This window comes from Limanda limanda, chromosome 14 (genome assembly GCF_963576545.1).
Source record: "Limanda limanda chromosome 14, fLimLim1.1, whole genome shotgun sequence".
Classification (NCBI taxonomy): Eukaryota; Metazoa; Chordata; class Actinopteri; order Pleuronectiformes; family Pleuronectidae; genus Limanda; species Limanda limanda.
Genome location: NC_083649.1, coordinates 8,652,708 through 8,673,331, shown reverse-complemented (window position 1 = coordinate 8,673,331; position 20,624 = coordinate 8,652,708). Strand labels below are relative to the sequence as shown.

The 20,624-nt window shown below is 41.3% G+C and overlaps 1 protein-coding gene across 1 annotated transcript; it reads right to left on the bottom strand.

Moving 5' to 3' along the window:
* Positions 1-727: 727 nt before the first annotated feature.
* b3glctb (beta 3-glucosyltransferase b) lies at positions 728-20,331 on the bottom strand. The gene is made up of 16 exons (XM_061086519.1): positions 20,075-20,331; positions 18,736-18,953; positions 17,818-17,855; positions 17,683-17,722; positions 16,863-16,972; positions 13,031-13,107; positions 12,796-12,907; positions 12,140-12,276; positions 11,322-11,385; positions 10,442-10,558; positions 9,654-9,723; positions 7,783-7,896; positions 4,714-4,813; positions 4,005-4,124; positions 3,549-3,693; positions 728-1,537 (listed from the first exon to the last, which is right to left on the bottom strand). The coding sequence occupies exons 2-16, from the start codon at positions 18,794-18,796 to the stop codon at positions 1,403-1,405; spliced, it is 1,440 nt and encodes a 479-aa protein (XP_060942502.1). The 5' UTR covers positions 18,797-18,953; positions 20,075-20,331; the 3' UTR covers positions 728-1,402.
* Between the last annotated feature and the right edge of the window lie 293 nt (positions 20,332-20,624).

Genomic DNA, 20,624 nt, shown 5'->3' with positions numbered 1-20,624 from the left:
AAATGGCTGGAGAGTTAGAGACTGGATGGATGCCGCTGCAGATTTGAAGCTGATTCAGCAGCCAAAGCAACAGCTTCTCTGTGTGAGGGGCAGAGCTGGAAGAGTCTCCTGCACTCGGAGGTTTATGAAACTTCACCGCACCAATGACTCCCGTGTGTGTGTGTGAATGAGAGTGCGGGAAGAACAGAGGGATCCGAGTGCGTGATGTTGGAAACGTCGCATCTACACAAGGAAGGAGTGATGTAATGATAGGCCTGCGACCTTGCAGATTAAAAAATGTAATAATGGGACTTCTGAGACTGGTGAAGAGCAAAGTAGAGGAGACTTATTATTCTATCAAACCTGGCTTGATGTCAGTATTAAAGCGTTTATCTCTGTCACGCTCACATAGAAACACATGAAAGCCAATTATACCGACTGACACCAGAAGCAAATCAAGCGATTAAGACCGTCTGCTATGTGGCAGTGATGTGTTTATGTTATCTGTAATGGAAGCTGATACACAATATGTCAACACACGGAGCTTTGATAGAGACATCGTCATCGTCACAGTTAATTTCCCTGTTGCTATAGTAACTGAAGTCACAATGACACAGGATGCTCAAGGAGGACGACACGTCTGGAGAAATGAAAAACACGCAGGCGGAGGCAGAGAACAGACAAAGGTGCCCTGTTCCTGTCGGCGTGTTTCTGTGAAATAAAACAAATAAAAACACACAAATAAAAGTTTGTTACCCAACTAGATTAGGGTTTTATTTTCTGCCCATATAATTCCAGGAAATGTGGTTTTCAGTAAGCGCACACAGACATTTAGATATTCTCCAAAAAAGGTGTCAAATGGCATTTTTATACAGGCTCGCCAGCTGTGGTCATAATTATTCTCACACCCGTACACACACACGCACACACACAAACAGCCTCACAAAAATATAAAATTCTATTGAAAAATCCTCCTTTAGAGAATCACTCACTCGGTTGTTATCAACTTGGTAAACTTTTTGTTTCACAGATACAAAACAAACAGAAATACAAAAAGGACAAATGCAAAGATCTGGTTAGCAAGCAAAAAGGTGCTTGTCAAACAGGAAAATAATACATTGAGATAATCACTCTTGAATAAATTAAATATCTAAAGCCTCATACACACGTGTTGCATTTCAAACTCCTTCCAGGGTGAAGGTGTTCAGACGTCATTTGAATGTGCAGTTTATTTGTCCAAGATGATGAGCTAAACCTCTGGAGAGACATATCCGGGCCGTAATGTTCTGCAACCCATTCCAGCTGACGCACAGAGACATTAGATTTAATACTGATATCGGAAAATATTGATTGACTTTGCACGTCGTAAACTTTACACCACAGTGCAACATAGGTTTCTACAGTTTGTTACTGTGCCGTGTTTCTACAGTTCATCTCGTGGGTGCGGTTCCTGCAGCCAGTGTCGGTAGACGGCCACGGGATCTACGTTCCAGTGCTTGTGGAAGGAGATGGCCTGCTGCAAGGAGGACAGCGTGTGGTTGTAGTCATCCGGTCGGGCCTAGGATATCAAAAACAAGCCGTTAGGTCAGTGTGTGTGCTCCCCTTAATGTTTCACGTTTCATGTATTCAGAGGATTCCCATCGCTGCAAACTATCTGACTCTTCCCTCAGGGTAGCGCAGCTCAATGTTCTGTTGTCGTAGCCTCTGTAACCCACAAGCTAGCCTTTCTGTCTCTTTCCCCCCCGACACTCAGGGAAGAATAACATGAAGCGAGCATCGTGCAGCGCGACACCTGATATTGGAGCGTGAAGGTCAATATTTTGTATCTGGCTCTCATCAACACTAGGAGCATTTTGGGCTCAGAAAGAAGTTTCTGTTTTTCAGGTCTCTGAACCAGAAAGGTGAGAGATGATTTCAGGGAAGGGAGCAGAAACAAAGAGATGACACCACAGCATCACACATGAACCCTTCACACTGTTCCACGGACAGAGACGTGCTTCCTCCTGACTCCCTTACTGCAGAATAACACTGTGTCTTGGCCAAGTTGCCTTCTTCTTCCGTACAAGCAACTAACAGAATTATAGTTTTATAGACATAATAATAGGATTTTAACACCAAAAGGCTCTGTCTCCACCTTCTATCAAACGATTCTGATTCCAAAACTCTAGTCTAGTTCACACCCCAGGATTTTTAGTCAGATTTTTCACTTGCCAACAAAAGCCCCAGATCAGAGCCAAATTGGCGTTCGATCAACTGTCGCCAATTGCAAAGAGTGAACTCTTCAAAGACGAGAGTTGGCTGCTCCAAATCGACATCTAGCAGGTTGCATATCCACATGAATCAGCTACAAATATAGCCAATCAGAGCACAGGACGCGGGGACCAGTCATGTTAGTCGGGTGTTTCTGCAGGAGAAAGATCCTGGAGTCTGTGATCCCCTGTCAGTCGGCCATGTAGCATGAGCTCAGGACGACTGCAAGACTCCAAACCACAAGACAGCAAGTTGTCCAGTGTGTAGACAAAACATTGAGCTGTCTTATCTGAAAACCATTTATTCCTCATTTACATTCATTAGTGGAAAATCATTTTCCAAACCAGGGCCCTGAATAGAAGAGCTGATTCTCTGAGATAACTCGGCAGGTTTCTATCTGGAGCGAATTAACATTTTCATCTTATCACTTTTCCCCCATTTTTATCTCAATGGTAGAAACTTTGTAAACAAAATATCCTTTGTCGAGAACAAGACGACGAGTGTCATCTCAGAAGAGACCCTGTCTGAACTTTCTTCCGTAATAACAAGTATTGGTTTTGGAGATGGACTACAGCAGTAAATCAATTGTTTTCATCAAACTACTCCACTGACGTATTGGTCCCAGGAGCCTGAGTTCATCAGTGCCTCTCTGAAAATACAACAATGAACTGTATCACAAACTGGCTGAATTCTCTAGACTCTGTGTGTTGAACCTCTAGAGGTCTAGAGGTTCAACACTGAGGTTCAACACTGGCCAGAGGATTTTTACACTAATTGGAGTTTGGAAACATCTTTCTTTACTCGTCTAACTTGACAGAGATCAGGACTTTTCTCCAGAGACCTTTGTTAGACTTTATTCTGAGAACATTAGAGACAAAGCTCAGAGAGAGTTAATGAAGATGAAGAGGTTGAGTTTATAAAAGCAGATCATTTCCACAAGAAGCTAGAATAGATGTTTAGTCTTAGATTTATTATTATTGGAAACTTAATCCAATACAAATTAACACATATAAGAACTGTATGTAAACCTGTACAGGAATATGTTCTTATATTTTCAATCTATTGCATGTGAGCACATTTTCAGTTCCCCTATAATAAGTTACAAGTTATTTAATTATTTCCAGGAGCCCCTGTTTGAACACACAGTTTTATTTGTTTCTTTACAGGGGGCTGCAAAAAACATGACATCTGTAAAGTTAGCGTGATCATCTAACCTTGTTTTTATTGAATGCCTCTGAAGGTTTACGGGTACTGTGTGTCTGTGTATGTGTGTGTGTGTCTGTCTGTGTGTGTCTGTGTGTGTCTGTGTGTGTCTCTACCTGGTGGAACAGTGGACTGTGTGTGATGGGGACACCGAGGGAGGTGAAGCATCGGCCCAGCACCATGTCGTCAGGAGCATCATCAGTGTAGCATCTACAACCACTGGAGACGAGCCTGGAGACTGCAGGCCTACTAAGCACCATCCTACACACACACACGCACACACACCCACACAAATGCACAGATTTTCCATTATAAAGGGATGAAATTGACCCAAAGTCTGATTTATTTGCCACCGGTGATTCTCTGACAGACACTCAGTAACTCTTTAATCATGTATTTCTGGTAATTAAATATCATCCAATCCCTTCAAAACTGTATTTGATTCCAACCACACTAAAATGTGAAAATGTGCCATATGCTATATCACTTTCAAGACAAATGACGTCAAGGGGAACTTGGTAAGAATTTTTTTTTCAGCGGCTTCATCCTCATTGTATAGTCACCAGCCTCACCCTCCTCCTCCTGTGGTGTAGCTGTATCCGTGGTTAATTAGGCTGTAGCCGTATCTCTCCCCAAGGCTCACCGCCTCCTCTGGATCATAGCAGCGCAGCAGTCGCCGCAACCGGGGTAAACTGAGACGGACAAAAGACCAACAAGTGAGGTGCATGTGTGCATGTTATAGATCGTAGAGACTGTGAGGAGGTGAAAGGTCACCCTTTAAAGCGAGTTACCAGGATTGAAGGCAGATTAAAACCGCTTCTTGAGTTGTTTTCTTTATCGCACCAAAACACTTTCTACACACACCGTCCACAGGTTGTCACTTGTTTTGTCAGATTGGAGCTCGTCTGGGGAAAGTGTGCGTTGATCTGGACTGAAAACTCTTGCTGTTATTGCAACAGTCACATTTTCAAGGTCAGGAAAAACTACTTGTGATTGCAATTCACTCCAATCAACCTGTCACAATCACAGGATCCACCAGACTAGACAAAATGAACCCCTCGCAGATGTGAACAATAAAAAGCTGGAGTCATTTGAAGGGACTGAGAGCTGGAGAGTTTTAAACAGAGCCAGTTCTCCCAGCCGCAGCGCTTTGAGACACGAGTCAAAAGTACAAATACAAACTGTATTCTCCCCTTTGACAACTTTTAAACAAAATGATGTCCAAAACTTAACATCTCCTCTTGGAGTCATGAGTCAAAGAAAATCTCTTGTGCCAGTTACCTGATGAGTGTATCGTCATCAACAATGAGAAGCCAGTCAGACTTTGGCCCAGTGTCACTAAGGAACCGCCTCAAGATGGCAAATGTCTTCCCACAGTGTCCTGCAGGGACACAACATAAAGACGTCAAGTGTGAGATAGATGGAGGAGAAGGTCACCGGCTCTGATCCTGGAGGGTTGTGACTCATAGAGGAATGCTCACAAGGATGAATAGATGATTTGGAAGAAAAATGGAAATATCAAGACAAAAAAGAAAGAAGGAACAATGTGCAAACATGGAAGTAAAGAGATGAAGGGATGTGGTAAAACAAATTTAGATAAACAGGACAACAATCAAGAAATCTACTTTAAAAGCCCTGCAATAAATCCATAATCCGGTTTTATGAACTTCAGAGATATGTTATATTCCATCCTTTTTAATATAAAAAGAAATTATATAAACAGTCCTTTTACTGCAATACAAATCATCAGCAACACAAACTGCTGCCTCTAAATTCATACAATTAAAGTTTACTCTATAAAATACTATCGCAAGGAAATAAACATTACAACCATCATGAAGTCAGGATTTATTGAATGACTGTGTTTGTCTCACTGAGGGGAACCTAATAAACCAAACCAGTGTAGGTGTTCATAAGAGACAAAAAGAAAATACAACATTGCATCTTTCTTGTGTTGATTCTTTCATGTCTGTAAAGCACAAGCTGGGGAACCATTAATCAGTGACGGAAATATAAAAAAGAAGACGATGGGACAGAAGAGGCACTAGGACACTTCACATCAGCCTGTGAACAGGAGCAGAGAGAGGAATTTAAAGAGGAACACGAGGAAGAGGTGCTCCTGACACTGTGCCGGTCGCCCGCTGTGCGAAGGCACATTAGAGGGAGTGACGCAGGAGGATGTGTGCTGTTATCAGGGGTCAGCTCAGACAAGAACACACCACAGATACACACTGATGTCTGGACAATGTTCAAACCTCAGATTGTTTTTTTCCTTACACCTGTGGAGGAGTGAGGTATATTAGGCAGTGAGTGTTTGAAGTTGATGGAAGGAGGGAAAAAAGGGGCGGATGTGAAGGTGTGAGCCACTTGAATCTGTCAGAGTTCTGAAGCTGACGTGAGCTCCAGCCTGGTGCGTGTGCTTCATTAACCTGGAGAAGTGTTGATTCAGGATGTACTTACTTCACATCATATGTGATATGTGTTCATATAAACCATATTGATATTATATATCATTTTATACAATAATATTGTCTTTTGCACACTCTGTCTTACACTCATAGTATATTATATTACCTATTGTAGAGTCAAATACTTATACTCATAGCTCTACTATATATCATATATTATATCATACTCTCTGTATATTCTTTGTATACATAAGACTATATACACATATTTAGACATGTGTACATGTTATAATTATTATTATTATATTACTATTACTATTATATATACTGTTGCTGCCATTATTACTATATACTGCTATTATATTGGTATAATTACTATACTATATATACTGTACTATTTTTATATACTGTCTAACAATAACATTACCATCATATCATCAGAACTATTACCATCATCTTGCCACTGCACCTTATCTACCTATTTTATTTTATCTTGTGCTTCTGTTTTTTATTCTTTCTACCTCAATATTTTTTATTTTATTCTATTGTATTGTATTTTATTGTATTCAAATATACCGGCTGCTATGACAACTTAATTTCCCTTCCGGGATGAATAAAGTACTCTATCTATCTATCTATCTATCTATCTATCTATCTATCTATCTATCTATCTATCTATCTATCTATCTATCTATCTATCTATCTATCTATCTATCTATCTATCTATCTATCTATCTATCTATCTATCTATCTATCTATCTATCTATCTATCTATCTATCTATCTATCTATCTATCTATCTATCTATCTATCTATCTATCTATCTATCTATCTATCTATCTATCTATCTATCTATCTATCTATCTGTGGGAGGAAGGCGAGCCAGCAGTCAGTGTGGTGCTCGGATTTCTGAGATTCAGGTTCGCGTTTTATTGACATGGACCAATTACCAACTATACACCCATATATGGCCACGAGGGTATTCTCTGATGGTGATTTTTGGGCATTTCACCTTTGGGAGAGAGAGAGCAGGAAAGACCTTCAGCAAAGGGCCGGGTCAGAACCCAACCTGCGGCTGCTGCAGGAGGGCTCCAGCCTCAGTATCTGCTCGCTCACCTGGTCGCGCGGCTGCCCTGGAAGTGGCCTCTATCAACGGGACAAGTAATTGTGTGTGGAACACGGCAAAGGATTCAATGTTCTAACTTGGCTGCCAAATTCCCAATTATCTGGGGGATGTGCTGAAAAACCAGTCCGATCAATAGAAGACCCACTTTGCAACTATCTGCTGCTAACGCCTTGACCCCAGACGTCTCGACAGGTCAGAGCTGCCGGGGGTTTAATCAATGTGGCTGATCGCTGTGTGTCCTCTTCTCACTGAAGCTGATCATTAGTGCAGTTATTGTTTTCAAGTTATAAAGCATATTGAGGAAGTTCCATTGTCCTCTATCCAGAGGAGTGCTTTACCCTGGCTTATACTCTCAAAGCCAGAGGAAAGCTGTCTTTGAGAGTATAAGCCATATGCTGCTGGGATTCAGTTGGACTCTCCTGTCTTCAGAATCAGTTGTGAATCTGTCCGCACAGTGATTCATCCTCCTGGGGTGCACTTCAAGTGTGTGAGAGAGGAGGTCAGGGGCCTCTCCCCTCAGCCCTCAAGAGGCTGGAAGACTTTCTCTCACTAACAGTTCCCTCCAATCAGAAGGACAAAAGAAGGTGAAGAGCAACTTGATGATCCGTGAGCTGTGGACAACGTGGTGATTGAACACGGAAAAAACCCACAGGCAAGTCAGTGGATGAATGCTAACATCTACCAAGCCAGCATCTTTGCCGTTAGTGTGCAGGTCTGTGCCTCTATCGATGGAGTCTCTATCACAGTCCACCCTCCTGTGTCTGAGCTGTAGATCTGTGCTGCAGGAATCGATGAACGCTGCTGCCGCTTGGCTCACCTCTCTCAGTGTTGGGCACTCCCAGGCTGATGGTGGGAATGAAGGCGTCAGTGACGTCGCTGTAATACTCCAGAAACCCAGCGTCACTCTCCCATGTTGCTTTCACCACTGGCACTGTGAGGAGTGGGAGAGGCACATTATTAGATCAAGAGGGACTTGGAAATACTCTTAATTATAAAGGAAGATATTGACTGGAGGGAGAAAACCATCTTTGTATATAACACAAGTTAACCATATGCTTACTTTCTGTATCTGCATTGAAAATAGTAAATAATAAATGTCAATAACTGTATCGCATCAATCATTTTCCTCCTTGATATGTGGCGAACAATCATAAATAATGACAAAATTAATTGATGTATAGTCAGCTAACTTTATATAACCTGAAATTAAACATTTGATGAAAACATCCCGAACAAAGTGAGTCTGTCCTGAACTTCTGTTTAGTTTCATCTTTAAAAACAGACATCAGTGTTTTAGGTAATTACACAAACCGAGAGTCTGGATGAGGTTGTGAAGTTAAACAGGAAACCAAGTTAATGAACATTAATTAACTGGAAAAGGCTGGAAGCACTGTGAGGATCATGTTATTTGATTTTTCCAGTGCCTTCAACAGCATCCAGCCTCTACTTCTGAGGGACAAGCTGGAGCAGACCAGAGTGGACCACCACCTCACAGCATGGATCCTGGACTACCTCACCAACCGTCCACAGTATGTGCGTATACGGGGGTGTGAGTCTGACCTGGTGTCCTGCAGCACGGGGGCCCCACAAGGAACCATACTAGCTCCAGTCCTCTTCACCATCTACACATCGGACTTCTCATACAACTCTACTAACTGCTACCTGCAAAAATTCTCTGATGACTCTGCAATCGTCGGCCTCATTTCCGCCGGTGATGACAGGGAATACAGAGAACTGAACCAGGACTTCATTACATGGTGCCAGCGGAACTTCCTCCAGATCAACTCTGGAAAAACCAAGGAGCTGTTGGTGGACTTCTGCCGGAGTAAACACTCTCCTCCGACACCAGTGAACATCCAGGGAACGGACATTGACATTGTGAGATCATATAAATACCTAGGTCTTCACCTAAACAATAAACTGGACTGGACTGATCACACACAGGCTGTTTACAAGAAGGGACAGAGCAGACTCTATCTGCTGAGGAGTCTGAGGTCTTTTGGGGTGCAGGGAGCACTCCTGAAGACCTTCTTCGACTCGGTGGTGGCATCAGCCATCTTCTTTGGAGTGGTCTGCTGGGGCAGCAGCATCTCGACAGCAGACGGGAAGAGACTTAATAAGCTCATCAGAAAGGCCAGCAGTGTGCTGGGGTGTCCACTGGATACGGTGCAGGTGGTAGGAGACAGGAGGATAGTTGCTAAGCTATCCTCCCTGATGGCCAACTCCTCCCACCCCATGCGGGACACCCTGGCAGCTCTAAACAGCTCCTTCAGCCACCGGCTGATTCACCCCCGGTGTGTGAGGGAGAGGTATCGCAGGTCCTTCCTTCCCGCTGCTGTCAGACTGTATAACCAGCTGTGACCCCATTAACACACAACACAATATTTGCAATTTAATTTACTTAATTATTTAATTTAATTATCTAATTATTTAATTGTATTGTTCAGTTGTTCTACTACTTACTATTTATTTGCTTATTTGACTGTTTACTTTTTCTTTTTGCTCATTGTTGTTTTTTGTTTCTTACTTTGTTGTTTTGCTCTTTCGTTTGTTCTTGTTGCACTGTGCCTGCGCTGCAGATCCATTGATTATTCTGGCTTCCCTCTCGGCTCATAAGCTGCTTGTTAGAGGTAATTAACGAAACAGTCTTCATCTAAAACCGATGAAGTGGTCGAAACTAACACACACCTCGCTCCCTGTGGAATTTCTGGCAAGTTTTCACAGCAACAAATACGTCATTCTTCGAGACCGAATCTCCCTAAAAAGACGGAGAGAAAAAAGTCAATGCCCCTCTGCATAGAACAAACATGTAAGACTGAAGCTGGTGAAAGGGGCACAGGAGCACACACACAGAATGAGGCGCAGCTTACGTATACAGAATGTAATGGAGTTGTAAAATTGAGGCGGAATGGCAAAATGAGGCACACTCAGTTCTAACAGTATTATGGGGGGGGGAACGACTCACAGCAATGTTTTCCATTTTGGTTTTCTGTACAGATCTGTGAATTTTTTTTTTTCACCCACTTCTCCTTTCAGGTGTGAAAATGACCGATAGTAATCAGAACTCATTCACGTCTGTCGGTTTTGATTTGCTCTCTCCGCAGAATATTCGGTACAAATGAATATGTTCTTTGTGTGTGATAGGTTTCAAAGTGTGATGGAAAAGTATGAGTCATTCTTTTTTAGGAAAATGTGACAGGTGAGTAAATGGAAAATGGATTTAACAATGTACTGACAAACTTGGAGTGAATAGAGCTTGGGAGGGTATCTGCAGATGAATGACTTTTAGAGCCGCCAAAGATAATGTCAAAAAATAATCATCCAATATGTCTCTGAAAATAGTCGAGTTATACCTCTTTTACAACCAAATTAGAGGGTATGAGCAGGTTTTTGTAAACACGGGAAAATCGCTAAAATAGGTGAATGATTGATCCAAGTCTTATGATGTAAAGGTCATAAATAAGAGCTGTACGTACACAGTTAGGCAGGTAGGTTGTAAATGTGGTAGCACAGTTGTCTCTCGGCTCTGTGCAAAACTCTGGGACTGCTGTCAGCTTTGGACCTTTTCCTTCCTCCCAAATATACAGAGCAATCTAAAAAAAAAAACATGAAAAGGACATTTCGGCTGCATGAGGGAACAGTGATTAGTGACATGTTATCGCTGTCCTGGAAACGTAAAGTTGTTGGTTCAGTGTCGGACGAGTACAACAACTCCTCCGACAATGAAAGGCTCTGACTTCCTTGCAGCTCTGGACGTCCTAAGAACTCGGTCTGGGTCGTATACACCCAGACAGCCAGTGATTTATTTTTTATTACCCATAAGTCATTGGAGGATTTCAAAGGGGGCCGCTCAGGCTATGAATTCCAATTTCGAAGAGGATAAATTAATAACTTTGCGGGGTCTGGAAACCGCAAACGGAAAAGTGAGACACAACTTTGATTTGACCTCGATTTTACTGTCGAATTGGGAAGCACAGGAATTTCAAAAGTCCTACGCAGGAAACAAAATGTTATTTCAACCTGTTCAAGAGAATCCCATTGAAAAAAATGCAAAAACACAGAAACATGTCCATTTCACATAACCACATGCAATCCCACCCAAAAAAACATGTTGCATTAATAATATAATTAATAGCTTCATTCACAAGCAGGTGCAGGCGTTGAGTCTGAGAGCTTTTCAACTAGAGAGTCATCAGTCACTGGGGCAGAGCAGTCTGTCTACATCACGTCAGCAGGGGAACAGAAAAATTCTGGCACTAATGATAATATCCAAGTTTTAAGCATAACTTATTTATTATAGTGGCGGAGACAGACACACACACACACACACACACGATTCAAGAAACTTGATGGTACCTCATGCTTCAAGTCGATGGTAAAGTCAGACTTCAGATTCCTGTGTTGGATCCGCTCAGTGAGTCTGAAACAAAAGTGAAAGAAGTTGAAAGAAGAAGAAGAGCAGATTGGAAAAGGGGATGCACAGAGAGAACGTCCTGATTCGATTAACTGGTTTTGTTTGAGTTCTTCTGTCTCCTGTTTTATGTTTTAAATTGAAAATGTAAGTGTTTTCTTTTAGGTACGAATACACAGGCAATGGAAAGCGCCTGAAGCTCTAGATTTGAAAGACTGAATAAATGAATTTGTAAAGATTTCATCATGAGTCAATATTAAATTAATTAAAAAGTAATTCTGAAGATAAATTACTCTGGGACCTTTTACAGACCTTTATAAAACTGATGCAAAGCCTGTTTAATATTAATTCAGAGCCTGTTTTGAGTTCAGGCATAATAAGCCAATATAGGACTTTCATTTTATTGTTTGAATGAGCTATTTATTTTTATCTATTAGACTTGAGTTTCTGTAATAGTTTTAATCAGTCTAATCCTAACACCATAATGAACAAAGCTTTGCTGCAGCTGTGACCCAACTCTCTCTCAAAATAACAAAGAGAGAGAGAGAGAGAGAGAGAGAGATAGAGAGAGAGAGAGAGAGAGAGAGAGAGAGAACCTGTCAGTGACACTCTGATGCTCTCTCACACAGACACACACACAGACACACAGACATACACACAAACACACACACACACACACACACACACACACACACACACACACAGACACACGCACGCACTTAGACACACACGCACACACACACACACACACACACACACACACCTGTGGAGCAGGGGGGTGCTGAGAGCCCAGCCTGCTGCAGGGTCAGGGTAACCGAAGGAACTGGGGTCTTCAGAGAAAGCATAATGGTGGATGATAGAAGCCTCGTTGTCATGGAGACGTTTACCCAGAAACCATTCCTGTGACATGCGAACAGGGAAATATGTTGTATATGAATTGAAAGTTCCTCTTGGCCGAGGACTGTTCTACGTTTAAGTGTTGGCAGCTCTGTGCAAAGTTTGGTGATCTTAACAAAGATATTACACCTTCTACTTGTAGAAGGATTTAAAAAGCCACCAGGGTTTGTACATTTCGGTGACATGCTCGCCTTCCAGAATCAGAGGCCTGATGTTTAAAAAGGCGTCGGAGTTTGTCCAACAATGCCAGATGTGCACAGGCTTAGAAAGTGCCTGCAGGAAGTTTTAGCGAACCCAGAGTGGGGGTGCACGGTTACATTATACAGAATTGATGAGAAGCAAAGTCATCTGAGGGAGACCTGTAACCTCATCAGAGAGTCAGAGATATGAAACATGCAGGTGCTGCGGTCTGATCAGGGGGGAACTGAGCCAAAATCACCAAAACAGCTGTTGCATAAAACTGAATATCGTTAGTTTAGTTGGTTATAGGTTTTTATTTCAGGGTGTATGTTTGCGTCTCACCTCGTGGACTTGATACCTGTGGAGCACCTGCAGCAGAGCAGCCAGCGAGACCCTGGTCTCCTCCTCTACGAAGAAAAACCAGGAAGCTGATTGGCCGTATGTGGCAGAGAGACTGCAAAGATCCATAAGAAACAATTAGCTCATCAGTTATGCTTCATTCAATCAAGCTTCATGGATTGTGATTTGATTGTTATTGTTTTGTTATATAATCTCGACATGCGGGTTCAGAACTCACTGGGGAAGCGCAGGGAGGATACTCCAATCCCCTGCATACTCCGACAGCTCATGAAGAAGAAGAACAACCGGAACCACCTGAAACAAAACAAGTCAATTGAAAAAAACTATCAATATCCTGCAGGCAGATTAATACAATACACTGCAAAACATCTTCAGAAACATTTGTTTTTTCAATTGATTAAACTCTCTTTCTATGTGTCTGTTTGAGCAGGTGATCAACACGGAGCAATCAAACACTCTACATGTAAACTCAATGCAGTCATACAGGTAAACAGGTTTCAATGGTGTCATGGACAAGTATGGAAGTGAAATAACATGAAGAAGAACATACAATTAGGATATATTGTATTTCCTGGTACGAGTACCATTACAATAAGGTAAAATACTTCTTGACAAGTTAAAGTCCTGCATTCAAACCCCCAGTTAAGTAAAGAAAAAATGCATATATCATCAATTAAAGCATTAAAAGTACTATAACTGGAGAAAATTAACATACATTTATAATTATTATTATTATTATAAAACTTTTTGTCTCTTTACTAAAAACAGACTCAAATCTAGGACAAAACACACGCCCCCATCTTAACACTGCTTTTTATAAGTGGGCACAAGAAAGAAATATCAAAATATCATCTTTCATCTTTAACAATGCAAAGTATTTTGTGTTATTTTTAACGGTAAAATATTGATATAAAAAGTCATTATAGCTGTAAAATAAATGTAGCAGATCAAAAATACATGAGCTGCAAATAGATGCCGACACAAAAGCAGAAAATTGAAATACAAGTATCTCAGGTTTGTTCTTATGAAAGACTCTGCAGTGACACTGACAGATGATCCGCTGAATGCACCTGAACATGCTGGTGGGGGGGCGAGACCTTAATCGACAACACGTTGAGTGACGACATCTGCACAACTCTGTTCCATGGAGCTATTTATATAGACTCAGTCGTGAGGATGATTACAGCAAAGAATAGCTCAAGGAAGTCAATGTGTGCTTCCCTTCTTGTCTGAGCCGAGCAAGTCCCTTTGTGAGTTCTATCCATTTTAACCTGGAGCCGCACAAAGGCAGTTGTGTGTAATCACAACGAGGACTCAGCTCTAAATGAGGTGTTTGAAACAGCAGAATCGTTGTGTCAACATAACAGGTCGTGTCGTGCCACCGGCAGCGGAGGTGGGCGCTCACCTCTCAGACGTGTTTGGAATAAACAGTGGCATGAGTCACGATGGTTTCTGACATGTAGATTGTGTAGAGCAGGAGTCGCTGCTTCCCTACTGGCTTCACTTCTGTTACACAACTTTCTTTCCTTGCATTCCTCACGCAAACAACCACAGCAACAACACTGTGCTCGCTTTTCTATGCATCTTCATTCGTCTGCAAATTGCCTTCATTTTTTCCTCTGACGTTCTTCCTCTGGCAACAGCAGACATTCCTCCAAAGTCCAGTTTTATTTTTACATTTTATATCAAACTTGCAGCTGGAAATAAACCTGTCACACAAAGAATGAGCCTTTTAGAATAAGACAGAACGTTATTGGCTTTTGCCAAATAACATATTACTTAAGTTGCCTGTTTGGAACATCCTTGAGTTTGTGGCTGTGGCTAAAAAGCCTTGTGTGTCTCACTCTCTCCCCCTTTTACATTTAAACCTTGTCCTATCAACAAAACATCTACAAACAAGTTTTAAAACATGTCACTTGTTGAAATAAAGCTGAAGGTAAGAGATAAAACACCATGAGGGTCACTAAGGAGTGCTGGAAGAGGGAGGGAGGAACCGAACACAAGGCAGCTCTGACGGACTTTAATAAAGACAAACAGGTTTACTGGCAGATGGCGGCTAAACAAGCTGATGAGAAGAAAGACAGGCGGACGAGCGGCAACAGGCAACTGCATCACACGAGGAACACAAGGGAGCAAAGATGAGAAACTGGGAACAGGTGTGTGTGTGTGTGTTTGTCCACAAGTCTGCATGCCGACACACGGGCCAGTTCACGTTCTGAGGGGACAATTTACCACCTGCTGTGGTGTGGTGGATGGTCGTGCGGCGCAAAGAGCCGAGGCAGCGAGCGTGGCCAAATGAGACGGATCTGAAATGAGTTTGGATGATGAGGCCGAAAAAAAGAGCCACAGGCGGCGACATTTAGGGATAAAAACCTTTACTTGTGGACAATAACAAACAGACGCCATGTGCCATCAACCAAATGTTAACCTTTAGCTATAAATATGAAGTCAGGTAGTGGGAAAAGAGAAATGAATTAAGAAAACTAGCAGCATTTCAGAATATACGACCTTTAATCTTCTTGAAATGTATTTAATAGTCAGTCAGAAAACGTGTGACGCATTAACATGGCCTTGTTCAAAACAGCTTTCCACAATCAAGCTCTATCAAATTCAAAGAAAGCTTTGATTCGTTAAGCTCTTTGTTCAGACGACACACATTTAACGAGTTCACGGAAGCATTCAAATGTGACATTTCCATATGCCTTGCCGTTTGATATTGCGAGGATTAATACTTGGCATTTAATTGTTAAATCTCTCCTCTGAGTTTGTGTTTTAAGCGGCAGTCGAGGGTTCACTTGTTCTTTCCACCAGAACTGAGAATGTTTCATGTGATCCACAAACACAAGAAAGGATTCAAACTATGTGTGTCATTAGGTTGAGCACATTGTGTTTCTTTGTCTTTGTGACTTTGATCAGATCTTATTTTATGACCAATTAATGAAGAAAACCATGCACTTAACAAACCAAATCCTGATTTCCCCCTGGGGATCAATTAAGTATCTGTGATTCTGAGTCTCAACCGGCCTCCTCTGGGGACACACACCCATTATCTTTGTTGTGTTCTGCTCTCATGTGTCTTGTTGACGGGCAGCTGTGTGTTTCACTACGGATGCTCCCCACCGTTCTCACTAACTGCCTCTTCTCTCTGTCTCTCAGGAAGAAAATTGGTGTGTAGGGTTAGGGTAACCTCCAACCGCAAACAACAACAACAACGACAACAACAAAACGTGGCTTCAAAACAAAAACAATCACAGACGTGTCAAATTCAATCACACCCATGTCGCTTCAATCCCAAACAAGGCTTTATGTGATTATTCCAGCCGCCGCAGCACATCTACTGTTTACAGGCTGCGGTGTGAACTGACTTTGACTTAAACTCCATTAAACTCATCTGATCGGATCTCAAACGCAACTTGATTTGACTTAACTTATCTTAACTTATCTTATCTTATCCAGAACGGACTCAGACATGTTTGGTTTCTAAACATGTTGCTGTAGAAATCACTGCACAGAGCTTCTCCTTCTTTTTCCTATCCAGGAGATTTTTGTGGATTAAAAATGATGTTGGTGGAAGACAAGAGCGAGACTCTCTTTATTTCACGACCTCCTCTCCCGGCACCAGACAATCATCAAATCTGTGCCTCTGCTCCAGGCAGCCACGTCCATATCTACCTCATTTCACTTTGGTCTACTTAATTTGAACACCTACCCTGCAGACAGATCTCAGCTCAAGCAGTGTGTGCAATGACAAGGGGGACACCTATTGGTGCCAGTGTAACACCACAGTATAACACAAGAGCAAAGGACGCAGGTCAAACCCCTGACCCCCTGACTTTTGATGTCAGTTTGCACACATTGAAAATAAAAACGCATTCAGCATCATTCTCCTGTTAATGTCAGGACCCCAGATTGCACTTCTTTCCAAACCCCCTAATGGTGATTACAATATTTAACTGCACTTCTCTTTATGAACCTGTCTGAAGCACCGATGTTACTAAATAATTTTGCCTCAAAGGACCATGAAACATCCAGTGCCTGACAGATGTTACCTGTCCGAGTTCAGCCGCCTGCTGCAGGATCTCCGCCCTCCTCTGAGCCCCTCGACGGGCGTGGTAGGAGTTTCTCTGGCTCTGGATCACAAAGACCACCTCCTCGAGTTCTGAGAAACACACTCACAGAAAAGAACAAGGGATGAACGTGAGGAAAGAGTAAGGAGTCGTGGTGATTCAAAGAGACAGGGGGAAGTTAAAGAAACACACAGGGATCTATTAATTAATTATACATTAGTTCTAAATGGTTCGTAATGCATGTAATTACAGTAAATTACAAGCGAGTCAGCTGTTTCGTTGACTTTAACTAATCCCTCTAAGATAACAAATCTTCTTCTTTTACAACCACTTATGACTCACCATCGTTATTCTTCACGTATTGTCTGGATTGAACAAACAAGATAAAACATGTTTTATGAGCTGAAAAGCTGCTGGCAGGTGGATTTTCTTTCCTGTTCTATTTCTCTATTTGAGTGACTGAGAGGCGGCTGCAGCTTCCTGTGAAGCGTGCACACACTCACGACATGTCAATCATCCCATGAAGCTCTCAGCAAGAAAGTGAATAACATCTTTTCCCAAATGTCCTTTTTCTTACCTTAGTTTTGTTTAATGTAATTTACTGTATTTTACTCACTGGCACAATGTCAAATACAAAATGTAGCGATTGGAAAATCAAGCCTCATTAACATGCACCAGGAAAGATTAGTTTGGCTGTGAAGTGTGTGTCTGTGTGTGTGTTCCTGTGTGTGTGTATGTGTGTGTCTGGGTGTGCTACTCGGGTGACAACATCAGCGCCTCTGTGGTGAAATTCCTCACTCACCAGCAGCTCTGTGTGCAGCGTGCTCCTGCTGCTCCAGCGCCTGCGGGGAGTCAGAGTTGGTTTAGTCAGACACACTCTGCCGAGCCACATGATGACGAATGATCACAGGAGCGAGAATCTGGGGGCGGCACTTACATGAGCACAACCCGTGTGTCTGTCCTCAGCAGGGAGACCTGAAGACAGGGAGACAGATGCAACAGTGGTGTCCACGCAATGTCAACACAATACTTTAATTAATCTCTCAGACGATCTAAATTTAGAGCAGAGAGAGTCATCTGCAAAAATGGAGAGTTTGAATCACTGGAAATAGTTTTTGGTTTTGAACGGATTGAGTCAACTTGAGCTCTGGAAAATGGAAATAACTGTTGCTGAAAAACATTATTTAATATAAAACATACTTAATATATTTTTCTTCGCTTTAAACGTGACAAGTACAAACTTTTGATATAACCCTGAGACACGCCGCACAAGAACTTTGCCAACTTTTTTTTGTTACAATATCGATTATACTATATACAGAGTTAAGTATAGGTAAAGTATGTGATGAACTAAGATGAACCAATATGACAGACAGGAGTAATAATAAGATAAAAACTGTTATATCAAATAAAATAAAACAGTAAATAAGAAAATTAGGAATACACACACACACATTAATAGCGGATTTGTTATACATTATATTCTTGTTAATATCCTGTTTAAATTATTCCTTTATATTTAAAGATCTGACAGAAAGAAAAATTACTGAAAAATTCAAACTATGAAAATATTTGTAACAACATTTTAATCAAAAACAAAACACCACATGGACCCTGTTGAATATATAAATAACTTATATAGAAATATGAACTGTTAAACTAACATAAACTGTTTACTGTAATACTATATTGACAGCATTTTACTTTGAAGGCCAAATCCATGCGACTTCCGGTCCCTTCCAGCCCCTCACTTCCGGGGAGCTAGCGGGTTAGCTAGCACCTCATGCTAACACCGTTGACTGTAGCTGTGAATCCGGCTAAACAGATGAGCTGTGGCGGGTTTAACTTCACTCACCCAGGATCAGGAGCAGCGCAGTGAACAGTTTACATCCGGTCGCCAGCTCCCGCAGCGGCATGACTCCTCCGCGGCTCCGTTTAAAGTCTCCGTGTTTTCATGGCGGCCGGTGGAACGTGCTAGCGGCTACATGCTAACAGCGGCTGAGCACTGTGGAGCTGCAGCGACCTCTAGCGGACACCAGGTCACCACCACTGCAGATCACTGGAGCTGAGACACTTTTCATACAGATTTATATAAGTACACTAATTAATAAGTACATTTACTTCGTTGCTTAATGTACTGCGGTACTTTAATACGATACTGCACTGGTCATGAAACTCTACTTAAACTATTTTCAATATTTCTAACAGAAACTGTATATTTTGCAAATTTGTGTTTATGTACAAACTTCTTCCTACTTGATCATCCAATCATCCTGTAGATATATACATGTGTATATATATACACAACAAGTTGTATATAATGTACGTACTCAGCTAGGTAATACAGTAGTAAAAAAAGTAACAGTAGTGCAAATGTACAAATGTTCAAATGATCTGTGGTTGGAGGAGGGTGTGTGGCAGTGTGTGGCAATAAGAAGTATATGAGTATTGTGTATATTTAAGTGAAAATGTAAATAAATAAGATCTGTACAGTAAGAAATATATATGGAATATTACAGTATTAACCGAAATTGTAAGATAGGGACGAGGAATACACTATGAGCAGGATAAAAATATAAATATATATATATAAATATGAATACACTATAGGCGGGGTAATACAGTAGTAAAAAAGTAACAGTCAGTACAAATGTTCAAATGTTCAGTGGTTGGAGGAGGGTGTGTGGGGGGTGGGGGGCGTCTACCACGTTCTGACTTGCCTGCTAAATAATAAAGTTTTATCTTATCTTTTTTTATCATCTTATCTTAGTATACTTTTTACCTATCAGTACTCTACTTAAGTATATCTATTTTCGGGTACTTTTCATTTTGACGCCCACCACAAAAATCATTTCATTTTATTCAAAACTTTTTTTTGTTGCATTTTACATAAAAGAAAAGTTTGATCAAATTTCTACATTATTTTTAAGTTCTCTGTATTTGGTTGTGTTCTCTTGTTTAAACGTATAATCAAGGTTTTGCTTCTTTATTATAAAATATTAAACCTCATCTAAATTTCTTTGTCATGAGGGTTTGAAATAAACATCATTATAATCCTAGCCAATTTTTGTTTATGTGTTAGATTTGTACGCATCAGCCGATATTTCCGTACCAGAATGTTTTTACTTCTTAATACCAAACATCCGTATCATTCAGGCCCTGGTATGAATGTTAATAATAATTTAAATACAAACCTCTTTCTCTGCCTCGTTGTCTGTGAAAACATCGTGGTTTTTGATTCCCAGTGAAGAACAAAAATCATTAACAGTCTCAGCTATGGCAGAGACATCAGAAAAAACTCTTTTCTGTCCTCGGCCATTCAGACCAGTGGAAAAATCCAGAACAAATGAGTCACAGCGGCTAAACATGGACTCACACAAATAAATAAACAGGCGGCTGCTGCTGTGAAACCACAGCTGGGACTGGTCACATTTTTCTGCAAATAATGCGAACGTAGGTCTAGATGAAAAAGCCACTTTCAATGGAGGTTTGAATGAAAAGTAAAAGTTCTTATGTACACAGGCAGAGACTGTTCAAACTTACTCCAACACAAATGGCTAAAGTGTCAATTTATCAAACAAAAATGAAACCAGAGATGATTCATGAGTCTGAACTCAACGACGTGTGTGATTTTCTGTAAATCTCTGTTGACTGATCCAGGAAATCGAGACCTGAGCAAACACTGGTCGTACAAACTCTGATCAGAGAAGTTGTTGGTGTGAAAGTCAAATATGCAGCACATGA